Source organism: Anas platyrhynchos, chromosome 3 (genome assembly GCF_047663525.1).
Source record: "Anas platyrhynchos isolate ZD024472 breed Pekin duck chromosome 3, IASCAAS_PekinDuck_T2T, whole genome shotgun sequence".
NCBI classification, from domain to species: Eukaryota; Metazoa; Chordata; class Aves; order Anseriformes; family Anatidae; genus Anas; species Anas platyrhynchos.
In genome coordinates this window covers 86,530,639-86,546,222 of record NC_092589.1, presented here as the reverse complement: position 1 = coordinate 86,546,222, position 15,584 = coordinate 86,530,639, and the positions used below count along the sequence as shown (strand labels likewise).

The window sequence follows — 15,584 nt, the reverse complement described above, 5'->3', positions numbered from 1 at the left end:
GCTCCCAAAGCAAGTGAGAAAGCACTGTAATTCATCCTCAGGATTTGGGCATTTTATCCTTTAGCAACAAGTATTTGGCTGACAGTCACTGCAGCTTCAGAGATACTGAAAACCACCATACTCCATAAAAAGCTGAATGCACAGAGTTTTCTTGTAGTCGGCTTTCCTCCCAATCTCCAAAGATATCCCTGGCATTCCAGACCACAGGAAGGAGATGTGCAAAGGGCACATTCACGTTGCTGTTAGAACAGGTATGAGATCTCAGCTGCTAATTTCTGCCACCTTCACAAGGTAGTCTCTAGGAATTCCCAGCTGGAGTCCAAGATGTACAAATGTAATCTTGCTTCTGAATCTCTGCCCTCCATAACAAAGAATTACTAAGACCCACGTGGAAATCATGCCAGTTATTGCTCAGTACTACCAACAGTGAAAAGATGTGCAAACTCCAACTCAAAGACAGAGGAACACAACCACAAGCAAGAGCCCAGATTTCTAAAAGCACAGTCTGTATATCCATTGACTACTCACCATTCTTTCCACCTTCCTCAGAAAGAGGATGGTATACAGAAACATGTTTCTGATAAGTGCTACCTTAATCTAAAAACAACTGCCCCCTGGTTCACAGGAAGAGTCTTATGCAATGAGATACTGCTTTCCGAGATGGCTTTTCTAAAAACACAAGAGGGCAACTCTAGGAACAAGGGACGTGCAGTAGTGAATCCTATGCAAGGGAAACATCAATATCACATTAATCCCCTCCTCCCAAATGCTGGGGTTCATCTCACTGGGTCTTTTAGGAGAAAAATGTTGGCTTAGACAAGGAAGCAGACCAAAGGCTCTACAGCCGAGGCAGAGAACAAGGCCAGACACAAGATCTGGGACGGATGTCTCCATCCCCCCTCTGCCTGCATACTGTACACCATAACAACCTGTGTTCAATTCCTTCCTGAAGCTTGGTAACTTAGAAGAGTTTACCTCTCAGAAAGCCAAGCATTGTGAATTAAAAGTATTCTTGAGATAGTTCAACATTACCAAAACCCTTAATAATGTTGTTCTAGTAAGAAGCTACTCTGTTTATCCCTTTATTGCCACGCTGAGTTCAGCTCAAATACCTGTATGGAAAAAAAGTAAATCACTTTCAGGAAGCTTTCAGTTTATAGATAGAACTTGGTATCCCCCAGTAAGGTGCTCAGAACTTCTACAAGAAGATTCAGGTGTCTCTTAATTTCATTTGTAGTTGTTTAACTGCATTTACAGTTGTGAGCATTTAACGCTTTTGAAAAGGCTCCAGATTTCACTCATCCTGAATACCTTGATTCAGGCTAATTTCATTATCACCTGATTTATTCCCTTTAAGTTGCTGAGAATACTAAAGAGAATGAAAAAATAAATAAATAAATAAAAACAAGCTCTGTAATTCACATTTTCAAATCAATTCAAATGAACAAGTTAACAGGGGATTACAACAGAACTAGCAAACTTGCTGTTTAAAGCTTTATAAGCAGAGTTAAGAGAAAAAAGGGCACCATTTTTGCTTTAAGCTCTGCCTGTTAAGCTTTAAGCAGATTGTTTTAATCCCTTTGTTTCTTTAAAACAAACATATAAGCAGTCTATAAAGCAAATAGGTGATTTTTTTCCCCAATACTACTCAACTAATGAGGTTCCGTAACTGTTCCTGTTTTCCTTGATTCAAGGTTGCACTTCTGTAGCTAAAATTTAAAAAGTTTCACACTCCACGTCAAGCTCAATCATTTATTTAAAATTCCCATGCCTCCAGACGTTAGAGTCATTAATGCACCAATATCTTCGTTTTAAACATTCTTCAAACATTTACATTGTTCTTTTCAATTAGTGATTAGTGAAAGTCTTGCAAATGACAAGAGCACTTAACACAGATAGTGAAACATACTTTTGCCACTTATTTTATTTCAAGTAGTTTTCTCTGCTAGCCCCCTGGGTCTGCAAATGTTTAACTAAAATTTGGCCAAAAAACGTTACCTACTTAATACACTGATGATGTGAAATGCATTATGAGCTCACCCTGCTCTACTGCTTTCACTGTGTAAGATCTCAAGAATGAAGAAGTTTGCACATTCTTGAGGGAAGTGCAGTCACCACCAAAAAAATCAACGGAGGAGACATAAAGGGCTGGGGTGGGCGGGTGTGTGAAACTCATGGTGACAAATAATGCCCTCACCCCTTGAAACAGAGACCTGAGAGTGTAAGAAGGGAACAGGGAACTGGGAACCTACAATTTCTACAGCGCTCTAGGAGGGTGGGGGATGGAAATCGTTCACATGTGGATTGATCTCTTACACAAAGCAATAAATGTATGAGAACAGAGCCAAGCCATTAACATTAATTACTTGCATCACAGTCTAGAAGCCTCAAACCACTACCCCATTTTTCTTCGAGCTGCACAAACATTACTCTCTGCAGCACTGTATATATTATATAAAACATGCTTCTGCAATTTTCACGTTGTAAGGATCAACATTATGAATCAGCTACTCACTTACAGCTTGCAGCCATTCTACTGGATGAACAGATTGTTCAAAGCAAATAAGTAAATAAATGAAAGACACCCAATAAACTAAACCTCGTATTACAAGACCCCTAAAAAGCTGCTTGCAGAATGTAATTGATGGAGAGCAATCTGTGCATAGATAACTTAAAGATGTAAAAGAGTCAGCAACAAAGGGAAAAAAAAAAAAGCAGCTAGTTCTAGGATCTGCTGACAGCTGGAGAGACCTCAGAAGTCGATGTAACCACATTGAACTAAGGAAAGCAGAAGACTTGGCTTCTCCCTATATATAGTATAGCCTATATAGTTATGGGCTGGATATATAGGCATGTGTTGTACCTCTCCATTGTACAGGAAAATTAAACTGTCTCAGCAAGCAAGAAAGCAAGAAACATGTCTAAAGTAGTAAATTCTGTAGCATCTTGGCCAAACAGTAATATTAGATCTGAAATAACTCCATGAAATTTTGCCTGATCTGAATGGGACAATTCACAACTCTTCAAATACTGCTGCAGTTCTACCAGCAAGGGCATTGGCTTACTCTGCAGTTCACATTTCCAAGGTTTTGTCTGCAACTACTACACATCATGCACCTATTAAAAGCATTTGTCAAAAGCGAGTCCTAGAACAAGTTCAGCACCAGCAGAGAAGTGATGACAGCCTTACCAAGGTATGGAGCAAAACTGGTTCATCGCTTTCCTACCATTACACAAACTTGTGGGCTGCAGTAGGCTGCCAAAATCCAAACAAATCAGCTTGTGTAAAGTTTCCAACCACGGGTTATTACACACCCTTGTTTATTATTCCCTAGAAAGAGTATCTCGGAGGCAACAGGGAGATAAAGGTGGTGGAAAAGATGATGGCAACTTTCTGACTGCAAGGAAGGACGAAGTAGTACAAGAACCAGAAGAAGCAATGCCTGTCCCTACTACCATGCGTGGGTTCTGCAAGTCACGCTTTTCGAAAGATCCAAAACACAGTCTCAGAAATAATTAGGTTTTCTTCACTGGCAGCTGGTAGTTCTTTCAGTTGTGTCTTTGCAAGGAAAGAGGTTGTCTTCATTGCGGTTAATTTAAAAATAGAAATTACCAAGACATCCCAGTTTGTATATTAGGAATATTTTTGTATATTCAGGAAAAAAAAAAACACAACAGCTTAGAGGCTGATCTTCAGAAATCTCTTGTGAAATCTTTAGAAGAATGTAAATAGAACCAGTCACTGCATGACCTACTAGCTAGTAGGAAAACTGCATAATGTCCTGTTTTCACTGCCTCCAGGCAAACTAAGAGCACCTTCTTCCTAGCAAAGATAACATCTCTCAGAACAGCGTGACTCGAAAATGTGCTGAGATCACTTCTTTCTTTTAATTTGAAGCAGCACATAAACAAAACTTGAATTTAAAGGCTTTCAATCCTTCAGAGGTCAGAAGGAAAATAGTTATGATGCATCTTCTACACCCAATTATAAATCTAAACCAACCTCTTTTATCTAGCTAGTGTCACACTAAACACTCTAGGTTAGAGTAAAACCAGAGCAAGAATGATCCCCTATTGATACATATAAATTTATATGCTGGTAGCAGACATCTAGAATGAAGTCTGCCTTCCTTCTGATTAGAAATTCCCAGTTCTACTGACTACACTGGAGACTGAAGAAACAGCAGTGGTCTAGACTGAAAAGAAGACTTGTCCCCATTTTGTCATAAAGATTAAAATGAAATTAAAAGAAGACAGTTCACCACCGATTATCCATTGACTACACTACACCAGCAACTTCAACTTGTATTTCACTGAGTGCAGAATAAAACACTTTGGTTTTCCATTTGTCACCGACCACTTAAACATCTACACAACACCCACAGGCCTTACCTGACAATGCTGAGGTAAGAAGTTCTGCCCCAGCCCCCCAGATGAAAATTCACCAGCTACAATTACCTTCTACAGACAGTTTATTCGACACTGGGTTGAAATAATCATGATGTGAACTTGTGACCTTTTTCGGGCAATTTTACTGGCAATTATACCAGGACATCAGTTTATCTCTCAGCAAAGGACTGCCGGCAAAGCTCTAGGGTTGCAGAAGCAATATTGCTCCCCTCTATTTTATTCCAGGTTCTTCCACTTTTATTTTGGAAATAAATTGTTGTTACAGTCCAGAGAATTGTCCCTCTATAGCCACTGTTAAGTCACACTGCAAAGCACAAGGGAATGTGCAACTCTACTCTTCCCTACAGGTGCACTCAGGGGAAGCTGAGTAAATTCATAGAATCGCAGAATGGGTTGGGGTGGAAGGGACCTTAGAGACCATCTAATTCCAACCACCCTGCCATAGGCAGGGACACCTCCCATCAGACATCCCTCAAAGCCAACAGATTTTAGGAACATGGGATTCAGAAAAAATGAAGAATCACAAGACTTAACAAGGACTTTCATTCACTTCTCCTGGTGCTTCCTTGAAGAAGTTTTTATTTAGAGGTGAACAGGATGAGTGTAGGGGATTTTTATACTCGCACACAAAATCCCTAACCCATTCTACCTTGTCACGTATAAAATATGCCCACGACATCGGAGAGACCCTTCTCCTGACAGGTTAATCACGCACAAACTAGAGGAGATGGTAAGAATTTAATGCCTATGACTGTTGAGGGACTTAGCTTGTCAATGAAAGCTAAAGAAATATGAAGAAAATCTCTACTGTGAACAAGTGAACAAATAAAGAGAAGCCTGTTCATGACTCTCGAAGCGCCCCAGTCCCTACAACCACACATCCTTCCACGCCAGGAAGTAAAACGTATGTGGGCGAAAGGGCAAGTTATATTTGTGGCTGTGCTGAAAGCATTTGAACAGTTAGGACTGCAAGACGTAGCGTAGAACCAAAATGTACTTTCATCTGCATTGTCAGAGTTCACTGTCATGAGCTTCGAAGGGACACAATCAGGCTCCTGAATCCACGAAGGCATCAGAAGTATCCAGTACTTGTGGGAAGGCAATAAATGCAGCTCAAGTGGCCCACATTGACATGGGGTATGCATTTATATGGTCCTTTGCTTCATTAAAATTGACTATTGCTAAGGTATCCAAATTATACTGGCACCCGTCTGTTTTCATAATTCCCATTTATTTGGGAAAAATGCACTTTCAGTACTGATTTCAGACACCCTCCTTTGTTTTTTAAACAAACAGAACAAAACCCAAAACAAACAAAAAAAAAAAGGCAAAAAAAAAACAAACCACCAAAACAACACAATGAAAATAGCTACAAATAGTGAGAACATTGGCACTAAAAACAGTTTCTGGTATCTCACGGATTACAATTCCTTGTGAACCAACATCTGTTGAAACGCACTACGCTAGGCTTCTAGTTTCCACCAGCATGCCATACAAATATTAAGTACTGCACCAGACTGTTAACTGTCATGCTTTAAATTTTTTTAAAAATACAGAAAAAAAGTCAAAACAGTTTTTAATTACATATTGATTGTCCTCCCTGACTTCTAAAATTTTGTGGTGGTTGTCCACTCTTTTGCTATGTTTCTTCCCAGAAAATACAAGTCTACTCATGGTAATTTTACTGGAATTTACTTGTTTTCTGACTAAAATGCATGGATCAGCAGTCACCGTCACATTTAGCTGTGGTGGTTTTACCCAGCTGGGCAGCTGAGCTCCAACACAACCGCTCCCTCACTCCCCCTCCCCAGGGAAGAGGGGGAGAAAAAAACAGACTCAGCACACGGAGATTAATGTAATTTATTTCCTATCACTAGCAGACTAGAGCAGTGAGAAACTAAAAACAAACTAAAGCCACCCTCTTCCACCTCCTTTCCCAGAGCAGTGCAGGGGAATGGGCTGCAGTCAGTCCCTTACACTCTGTCCCCAGTGCTCCTTCATGGTCACTCCCTGTCCCTGTTCCCTGTGGGGTCCCTCCCACGGGATGCCGTCCTTCCCCAGCTGAGCCTGCGGGGGCTGCCCACAGGCAGCAGCTCTCCAAACACTGCTCCCACACGGCTCCGTCCCACGGGGTCCATCCCCCAGGAGCAAACTGCTCCAGCACAGGGCCCCCACGGGTGGGGGCAGCTCCCCCCAGACCCCCTGCTCCTGCGTGGGCTCCTCTCCACGGGCTGCAGCTCCGGCCCGGGGCCTGCTCCTGCGGGGGCTCTCCATGGGCCGCAGCCTCCTCCAGGCCACATCCACCTGCTCCCCCGGGGGCTCCTCCACCCATGGGGGGGCTGCAGCGTGGAGATCTGCTCCATGTGGGACCCATGGGCTGCAGGGGGACAGCCTGCTCCACCAGGGGCCTCTCCACAGGCCGCAGGGGAACTACTGCTGGAGCACCTGGAGCACCTCCTGCCCCACTTCTGCACTGACCCTGTGGTCTGCAGGGCTGCTCCTCTCTCATTTTCTCACTCCTGTCTCTCCCAGCTGCCGTCACACAACAGTTTTTTTTTCCCTTTCTTCAATCTGCTCTCCCATAGGCCCACCTAGCATCGCTTCCTGGCTTGGCTCTAGCCAGAGGCAGGTCCCTTTGGAGCCTGCTGGGTGCTTCTCATAGAAACCACCTCTGCAGCCCCCTGCTACCAAAACTTTGCCATGTACACCCAATATATTAGTATGCTGAAACTATTTTAACATGCAAATCAGCATGGTCATTAAAAAGCATCCAAGAGTAACAGCAGTAAAGCATTCATCTGCTTTTAATATGCGACATCAGTACATTTAGGTTTTGGGAACAGTTAAATGACATGCTAACTGCACTTCAAAAAAATCATATGATAGAAAATTTGTACTTACAGTAAATATTCTCCTGCCAGTCCGATCAAAAGTTACACAGTATACAGAAGATAAGTGTCCTAAAATTCGTTTATGCATCTTCATATGTTGATAGACTGCAGTTGGAACAAGGCGTTCAAGTCTGTATTTTCCATTTAGTTTTCTCGAAAACAAGGTATCCACTACCAAATGAGAAGAAAGAAAATAACATTTATATTGTGTTCATAAACTACAACACTGTAGAGAAAGAAGTGAAAGTTCATTTCAGCACTAGACCACTTCTCATATGAACACTTTACTACAGTGATTCTCTCATTTTACCTTAATAAGGGAAAATGTAATACAAAAGTAGCCTATGAAACAAACATGCAAAAAAGTAGTGAAGTGCAAGGCAGAACACAAAGGTATTATACATCAAACTTACATTTCTAAGCGCCTAAATGTATGCTTCTTGCTTCATACCTAGTGTGAGAAATTCAGGAGGACCAAGACAGCTTCCATGGAGGAGTAAACCACCTCGAATTTAAGATACATACAAGCTTCCCCATAGCTATTAACTGCACACCAGAAAGCATTCAAGTCCTCTCCAGGGCAACCTGTTTTTAGACACCTGCATAATCAAACATTTATCCACCCTCTGCAAGATAAAATCAGCTCTTGTTTTGAAGAATACTACTGCCTACTATGGCCAAAAAAAAACAAAAAAAACACAACCAAACAAAACCAGATACAAATTTAGCAAACCCTGATTTTGATTAACGGAACTTTGTTTAAAGGGTTTAGGATTTTTTTATCCCAGTTTAAAAGCTAAAAAAGTCCAGGAGCAAGAATTTACTTTGTTCTAACAAAATGGAAGGAAAATAAAGGTCAGAGTTATTAATTTTAAACTGCTACTCATGCAATGATCAAGCAGCAAAGTGTAGCGCTTGCATGCATGGATACACGTTAGTCAGACAGTTCCCCATATTGTTATTAGAGCTAAGAAATGGTGGCAATATATTTTATATTCCACAGAATTACGATAAAATTTGCAAATATATCCTGCTTCTGAATATGTGAAAAGTAAAATAAAATAAAAATAATAATTAATGCCCAGCAATATCCACAGCACTACTCATGAAAAACAAGATTCACCACTGTCAAGACAGGTAGTTGCTACTCTCATCACTCCCTTGGTTAGGAGTTCTTTACACATCATTTCACCACAGTAGTGTGTGTGCTAGTGAACTGAAGGGGACAGGGTGCAGGGCTGGAAGTGCATGACACTCTCGCTAGCATCAGCTGTGAAGAGCTACAAGCCTCTTGCACCGCACAGTTTTGGCCCAGGCCAACTAGACAGTGGTTCATGAGTCAGCACAGGTCAAACTTCATTCATTATGCAAACTGGATAGCAGCTACTCTGCACGGGAGCAAAAGCACTTAGTGGTATGGACAACTGCCAAGCCCACTGGCTTCAGGCCATGAGAACAGCCCTGAAACATTTCAGCTCCTGCATATGTAGCCCAGGGATTCAAGGAAGTCTTCCCAGTTCAAGACACTTTGTGAAGGAGCAGGATCCTTAGCTGCGGGGTGAGGCACTGACTCGCTGTGCTGCTACTGCCTTAAGGCTCTGCAATATCTTCACCCTCCCCCTACACAAGAAAAAGATGCAGCTGCAGTTGCTTTATGACAAAGCTTTTCCTTGCCAACAGACAGTCTACTTTAGAACAGCAGGAAACCCAGATTAGTTCAGTCACAAGATAAATCGTTTCTGCTTCTGACACATCATCCCATGGTAAAAAGAAAAAATAAAACACACACCAACCACACACAATAAAACAGGGTAAGAAAAAGTATTTGCCACAACAATAAAGTGATCTTACACAATCTCAACCTATTCAGTAGTTACCTTTTTGTTTGCTCTTAATGTAAGTAGGTTGCTTGGAAATCAGCTTCTAGCACATTATATAAAAATGAATCCATAGCTCTCATAAAAGCAAAAAGCTAAACTAAAAGTTAATTTGCTGAGATGTTCTGTCAGTAAGTTTAGAAGTAAGCAGCCTCTTTAGGAGGAAGCAACCAATAACTTCATATAAGCATTTTACTTTTAATATACAGACAAATCTTGACTTTTTTTTAATTTAATAGATTTTTAGATTAATTTAATAGATTTAACATAGCCTAAGCCAGTATTTCTACTGATATTCTTGTTGATGTCAAGTGGTGATGGGCAAATTGCTACTGGTTCACATATCTCTGGGGAACTCAAGCATCCCTTGTTTAGCAACAATCAGCCTACTGCACACAACAGAAGCAACACAGCGACAGGGGAAATGAGAAAACTGGGAGCTTACTCATTGGCTTTGAACAAAATCTAGATTAAAACTACATAAAAATCCCATTACCCTTTAAAAATAAATTTAAGGGTTTTAAAAATTGGTTTTATAAGGCAAAAAGTATCATTATGAACCTATGGATGATGGGGAAGAGGATTTTTAACCAAGATCATGCTTTTAGAAAAAAAACAAACCATGACAACTTCCCATAGGTTTGGACACTGTCCATTAAAAAACTATTTTTTAGAAGACTCCTCCAACATTTTTTTTTAAACTAAATGCTCACATCCATCATTGTTCTTCAATACAGCCTCCCATTTAACTCTAATTATATTTAATCTCATTCCCTTAGCCAAGGGATCCAGCTTGATTTCTGAGGCGTTCCCATGTTTTATTCCAACATTTACAACTCCAGCACAGACCTTGTTAGCAAAGGAAGTACTCTTTTTTTTTTTTTTTTCCTTTTGGAGTACAGGTAAAAATTAAAAAATAGCTGCATCTTGTGCATCAAAACAATAAAACTGATTTTTTCTGGTGTGAACCAAGCTGAGAAAGACTACCAATTGCTAATAATAATACCTTTGTATTAATTATAAGTCTTAGGTTTCATCATGATAGTCACCCGTATCTGGCCTCAATACCTTTCAGGCCTTCTGTGGTCTTTAAGCTATTTTAGCTTGATTTTAACTGTATTGGGGGGGGGCGGGGGGGGGAATGATTTTAGGAACTCCTGTACAGCGGTTACTCCTGCAATCTCTTGTTTAATCCCTATTAGCAGTTCTGAGTCTTTGCTTAGGTTCTGCCCGGCCTCACACAATGGGGTCAGCATAAGCAAAGGTGTTGGTTCAATCACAGGAAGAGTGATAAGGTTTAAGCAGTTAAACAGCTGCCACAAACAGTACCTAACAAGCAAGGAAAGGAGGACACAAACTTTATCCAAGGCCAGTTAGAGAGCACTGGTTGGGCCCTACAGCGAGTCAACCAAGAAAAGAAAGAAGGGTTGGATGCAAGAAAGAACAAAGCTACACAACAGATTGCTCGCTCCTTACTAGGACGTCCCCGTGAACTGGACACTGCATGGAAAAAGCTATAACCCAATGCCTGGCCAGCTAAGGGAATTAAAATTATCTTATCTTTGTGTCTGTCCACTACCCATGCACAAGATTCTGTTTTAAAAAGAAGGAGAAAAAAACAAACACAGATGTTATCAGTTGTGTGCGTGACACGGAACAACACTCCACTACTTAGTCCCAGTTGACGTTTTGGTTCTCATATATCAATTCTTTGTATTTAATAGTGAAGCTAGCTGATCAGTAAAATTCAACACCTAAAAAAGTGAGGTGCTCTGCAGATGTTTGAGCATGTAAGAAAACTTCTCCACAAAAACAAACAAAAACTTTTAAGTTGCTATCAGTTGTTTACCAGTTGCTTCCAAACAAAGCAAATTGCTCATCACTTTCAGGTAACTGGGCTCGTCTTCACCCAACATGACCAGCCTTAAAGATCGACTCTTGACCTTGTCACAGAATCACAGAGGTTGGAAGCGACATCTGGAGCTCAGCTGCCCAGATCAAGAAGGTTCACCTTGAGTAGGTTGCGTCCAGTCGGGTTTTGAGTATCACCAAGGGTGGAGACTTCACCACCCCTCTGGACACCCCGGGCCAATGTTTTGACTACCCACAGTAAAAAGGTACTTTCCAATGTTTCAGTGGAAATTCCTGTACTTTGGTTTGTTTCCATTGCTTCTTGTCCTATCAGGAGGCACCAATGAGAAGAGCCCAGCTCATTAAGCCCCTGTTGTCTAATTGTGCACAGAGACCTTCCTTCCCACGGACTTCTGCACTTCTCTTTGTGGGACCTCTGTGAGCAGAGCCCAGCAGCTGCCCCATGTAAGATCAGAGCCAGCTCCAGCCGGCTCCACAGGTACCCACCACTGGTCAGAGCCAAGCCAAGGAGCAATGCTGGGTGGGCCTCTGGGAGAGGAGACTGAAGGAAGGGGAAAAAAATCTGCTGTGTGACAACTCCATCCCAGTGGAGCAGGTGGATGTGGCCTGGAGGAGGCCGCAGCCCGTGGAGAGCCCCCGCAGGAGCAGGGGGTCTGGGGGGAGCTGCTGCCCACCCGTGGGGGCCCCCGTGCTGGAGCAGTTTGCTCCTGGGGGATGGACCCTGTGGGATGGAGCCTTGTGGGAGCAGTGCCTGGAGAGCTGCTGCCTGTGGGCAGCCCCTGCAGAATCAGTTCAGGAAGGACGGCATCCCATGGGAGGGACCCCATGGGGAGCAGGGGCAGGGAGGGACTGTGAGATAAAGCGTCAGGAACTGGCTGCAGCTCCCATTCCCCTGTGCCACTTGGGGGGAGGGAGGTGGAAGAGGGCAGGTGGCGGGAAGGTGTTTTTGGTTTGCTTTTAGTTTCTCACTGCTCTAACATGCTTATGATAGGCAATAACTTGAAACCACTTATATTAATCTCCCTATGCTGAGTCTGTTTTTGTCCATGACAATAATTGTTGAGTCATCTCCCTGTCCTTATCTCAACCCTTGAGCCCTTATCATATTTTCTCCCACTTTTCCTTTGAGGGGGAGTGAAAGAGCGGTGGTGGTGGCTGCCCAGCAGAGAGAAACCCCCAGATCCTGCTCTCCCATTTCTCCAGCCTGTTAAGGGCCCTCTGAATGGCAGCATGGTCCCTTTGATGTGTCAGCCACCACCCCTAGTTGTGCACTGCCTGCACACTTGTTAAACAGTGCCGGCCCTAATGTTAGCCCCTGTGTGCACCAGCAGTAAACCCTTTTGCCAGTCAATCCTTTGAGCCAAACATTTCTGCTTGTACCAAATCCCAGAAGGGCTGGGGCTGGCAGGGCCCTCTGGAGCCCACCTGCTCCAACCCCCTGGTTTAAGCAGGCCCACCCAGAGCAGGCTGCCCAGGACCACGTCCAGGTGGCTTCTGAAGATCTCCAAGGAAAGACTCCACAGCCTCTCTGGGCAACTCTGTTCAGCCACCTGGAGAAGCCCTGTGTGCTCCTTCATGCCCTTCCCCAGATTCAATGCCAGAAGAGCTCTGACTTTTATTACTGCAGTCGCAGAACACTACAAATCCACTCCAACCTCAGCAAGTCACCGGGTCCAGCCTCCCCTTTGAAGGCAAGGTCAACTACAAGTTACTACAGCCCTTTACTAGATTAAAAAAAGTGTATGGGGGAAAGCAGCAGATGAATGCAATGAGAAACATGGGATTCTGCACCCATCAAGGCCAACACTTAAATACATTTATTTATTTTTAAAGGTCACTTAGAAACATAAACCAAACAGAGACTTGGGCTCTTCAGACAACTTAGTAAAATGGAAATTTTTAAAATCTCACTTCTACTGTTATGATTCACTGCTACTAACAACGTTAATCTGAAAACCACATCTCTGAGTCAAGATCACCTTAATTTTTTGCTTTCCCTCAGAACAATTTAAAATTTAACATACATAAAGCTGCTGAATGTAAAATGGTAGGAGTTCTCAATAGAGCTTGTGAAAGATTGTATCAGGCTTTCTCCCACTCAAAAGGCACGCGGCAGGCACCAACCTGAATGCCTTCAAAGTTTTAGCATGTCTCTAACTCCGCACCCAAAATAGAACAAGCAGCTCAGAGAAATACAGCAATCTGTGAGAGATAAATTTTGGTGTCTGAAAGACAGTGCAGTATTAGCTGTGCTGACCTTTTTTTCCCTTGGCTTTTTTCACTTTTTTTTTTTTAATTCAAGCGACCAGCTTCATCACCTTATTTACACGGTCTTATCCTTGAATATGAAATATGCCTTTAAAGATGGGGGAGAGTAATGTGCTTTACCTTACACCAAAAAAAAAAAAACAAACATACACATAGGGCAGTCTTTATGGTTTATTTTTCATTTTCTTCCCTTCTGGAGTTCTGTTTAATTAAAGTTCTATTCTGAAGAACAGCAGCCACCTTTGTTCCTCCTCCATTCACACAGAAATGGAAGCAGGTTCAAAGCAGATCTTGAAGGACACTTGAGAAACACATTTTATTCACAACTCTTAGCCATAACGAAATGAGTTGCATAGCTTGAGAGCCTGGGCACACCTCTAGTGAATACCAAGGCATTTACAGTTGTTTAAAACAACAAGACTGCCAGACTCCTCCTGTCGCTGCCTAAGCTAATAACATTAAATGTGTCACGCACTCAGGTTTTCTTCCCTCCTCCACCCCTTCTGTCATGATATCCAGGATCAAAAAAGCAGCTTGAACTGACTTTTACCTTCCCACCATTTCTCTGTTTGACTTCCAAACTCTACGCAGTACTCCACATCTTCTGGCTTATAGGCAATGATCACCACCCACCTGACGTGAGATAAAGCTAGCAACTGATTGAGCAAGAACTTGTCTCAGGGCAGGGTAAAGGCATACTGGCTTCTCACTGGAGCATATCTGAGTGTATGTCATGTCTATGTACACCCAAAACTTTGCAAATAAAATTTACCTGCTCAGTGAAAGTAGGTGACCAAACCCTTACCAATTTAAAGAAATGAGAGGCAAGACGCTTGCAAGGGTAGCACGCAACAACAAATGAAAGCTGTGCAATCCCCAGCATTTCCAAACTTCAGCTATCCCTATCTTCAGCATAATCTTGCTTACACCCAGCATATTACTTATTTGTTACATATCTCACTCAACATATTAGGACCTTAGGACTTCTATAACGTTTCTTTTTGCATAAAAAGAAGGCATTTATTTTAGTATAATTCACTTTATACTTGAATAAACACAGGTAACAACGTTAGTTTACACAGATAATTTAAATGTATTGCATCGCTAATATTCAAAACCTAAAGCTGGTCTTTTGGGTTAGTTTATTTTGGTTTTGTTTGTTTGTTTTTATAGTAACAGGAGCATATTATGCAAAGTACTCTTAGGTTAGCTTTTAGGCCTAAAGTATTTACTAAATTTCTAAAAAACAAACATCTACACCACTAGCAGAACATCACGTCCTGTTTACAGCCGAAACAGCAGGTTCATTTAATAATGAAACTGTGAGAAAAACAGAAAATCTCTCAGAACTTTTATCGAGGAGGACTATTCAGCAAGACAATGAAATAGTATTTCTCAAAGGCAGATATATTCATCAATCAAGAAAAACATTCTTCATTATCAGGGAACGAGCAGCTAGTCTCATTCAGCTCTTCACACATGAATGACCAGCTTCCCAAGAGCTTTGAACTCACGGCTTTAAGCTTTGGTTCTGTGCTTTTTCAGCAGTTCCTGAAAATTACTGAAAGAGTTCCATTTCTGTTCCTGCAGGGATCTTTAACAATACAAAAGAACATATGACATAGCTCTTTGTGTTCTTAATTAACTATCTTAGTGCTTATGTCGCACAAACAATATAAACTGGAAAAACATTATTTATTACCCAAGTTTTGTTTCTCTATATCATATTCTACAAATGCTTTATAGTTCTCTGCCGAAGCACGTATTTGTACAGATGTATTTTAACTGCGTATAGAAGTTACTTAGAAGGCAGCTGGCACAATGTGCATGAAATTTTTAAACTAAAGAGTATCCTTTCAGCATCGTAATTACATCGGTCCATCAAACTAGGAAACGTGCAAATATGCTTAGAAAGACGTAAACGAAGGATAAAGCTTGCACAACACTGAAATGCTTCTTCCCATTCCTCAACCATTTGCGGGCTCTCCATGTGAAATATATACAGCCCTGAGAACATGAGTTTCCAAACATTTTGTTGCACAAATACAAAAAATGCAGCTCTCCTAGTGGAGAATGGGTTAGCTATGTAAGAAAATGGAATCTAGTATCTAATGTTATTTATAAAAGTGTCATTCCAGTTCCCAGTTTCATTCAAAGGATCAGACTAGAACAGGATAAACCAAATGCAAATGCTTTAACGCACAGGTCTGAACCAGACATCCAAAAAATCCAAATACACTTCACAGTTGAAAACATGCAGTTACCA

At 41.8% G+C, this 15,584-nt stretch overlaps 1 protein-coding gene across 1 annotated transcript in view; it reads right to left on the bottom strand.

Moving 5' to 3' along the window:
* The window catches only part of PHIP (pleckstrin homology domain interacting protein), a 111,494-nt gene that overhangs the window by 82,339 nt on the left and 13,571 nt on the right, over positions 1–15,584 (bottom strand). Inside the window, exon 7 of the mRNA XM_038177519.2 lies at positions 7,312–7,472. Coding sequence (XP_038033447.2) covers positions 7,312–7,472 — 161 coding nt within the window. The remainder of the gene's footprint in view (positions 1–7,311; positions 7,473–15,584) is intronic.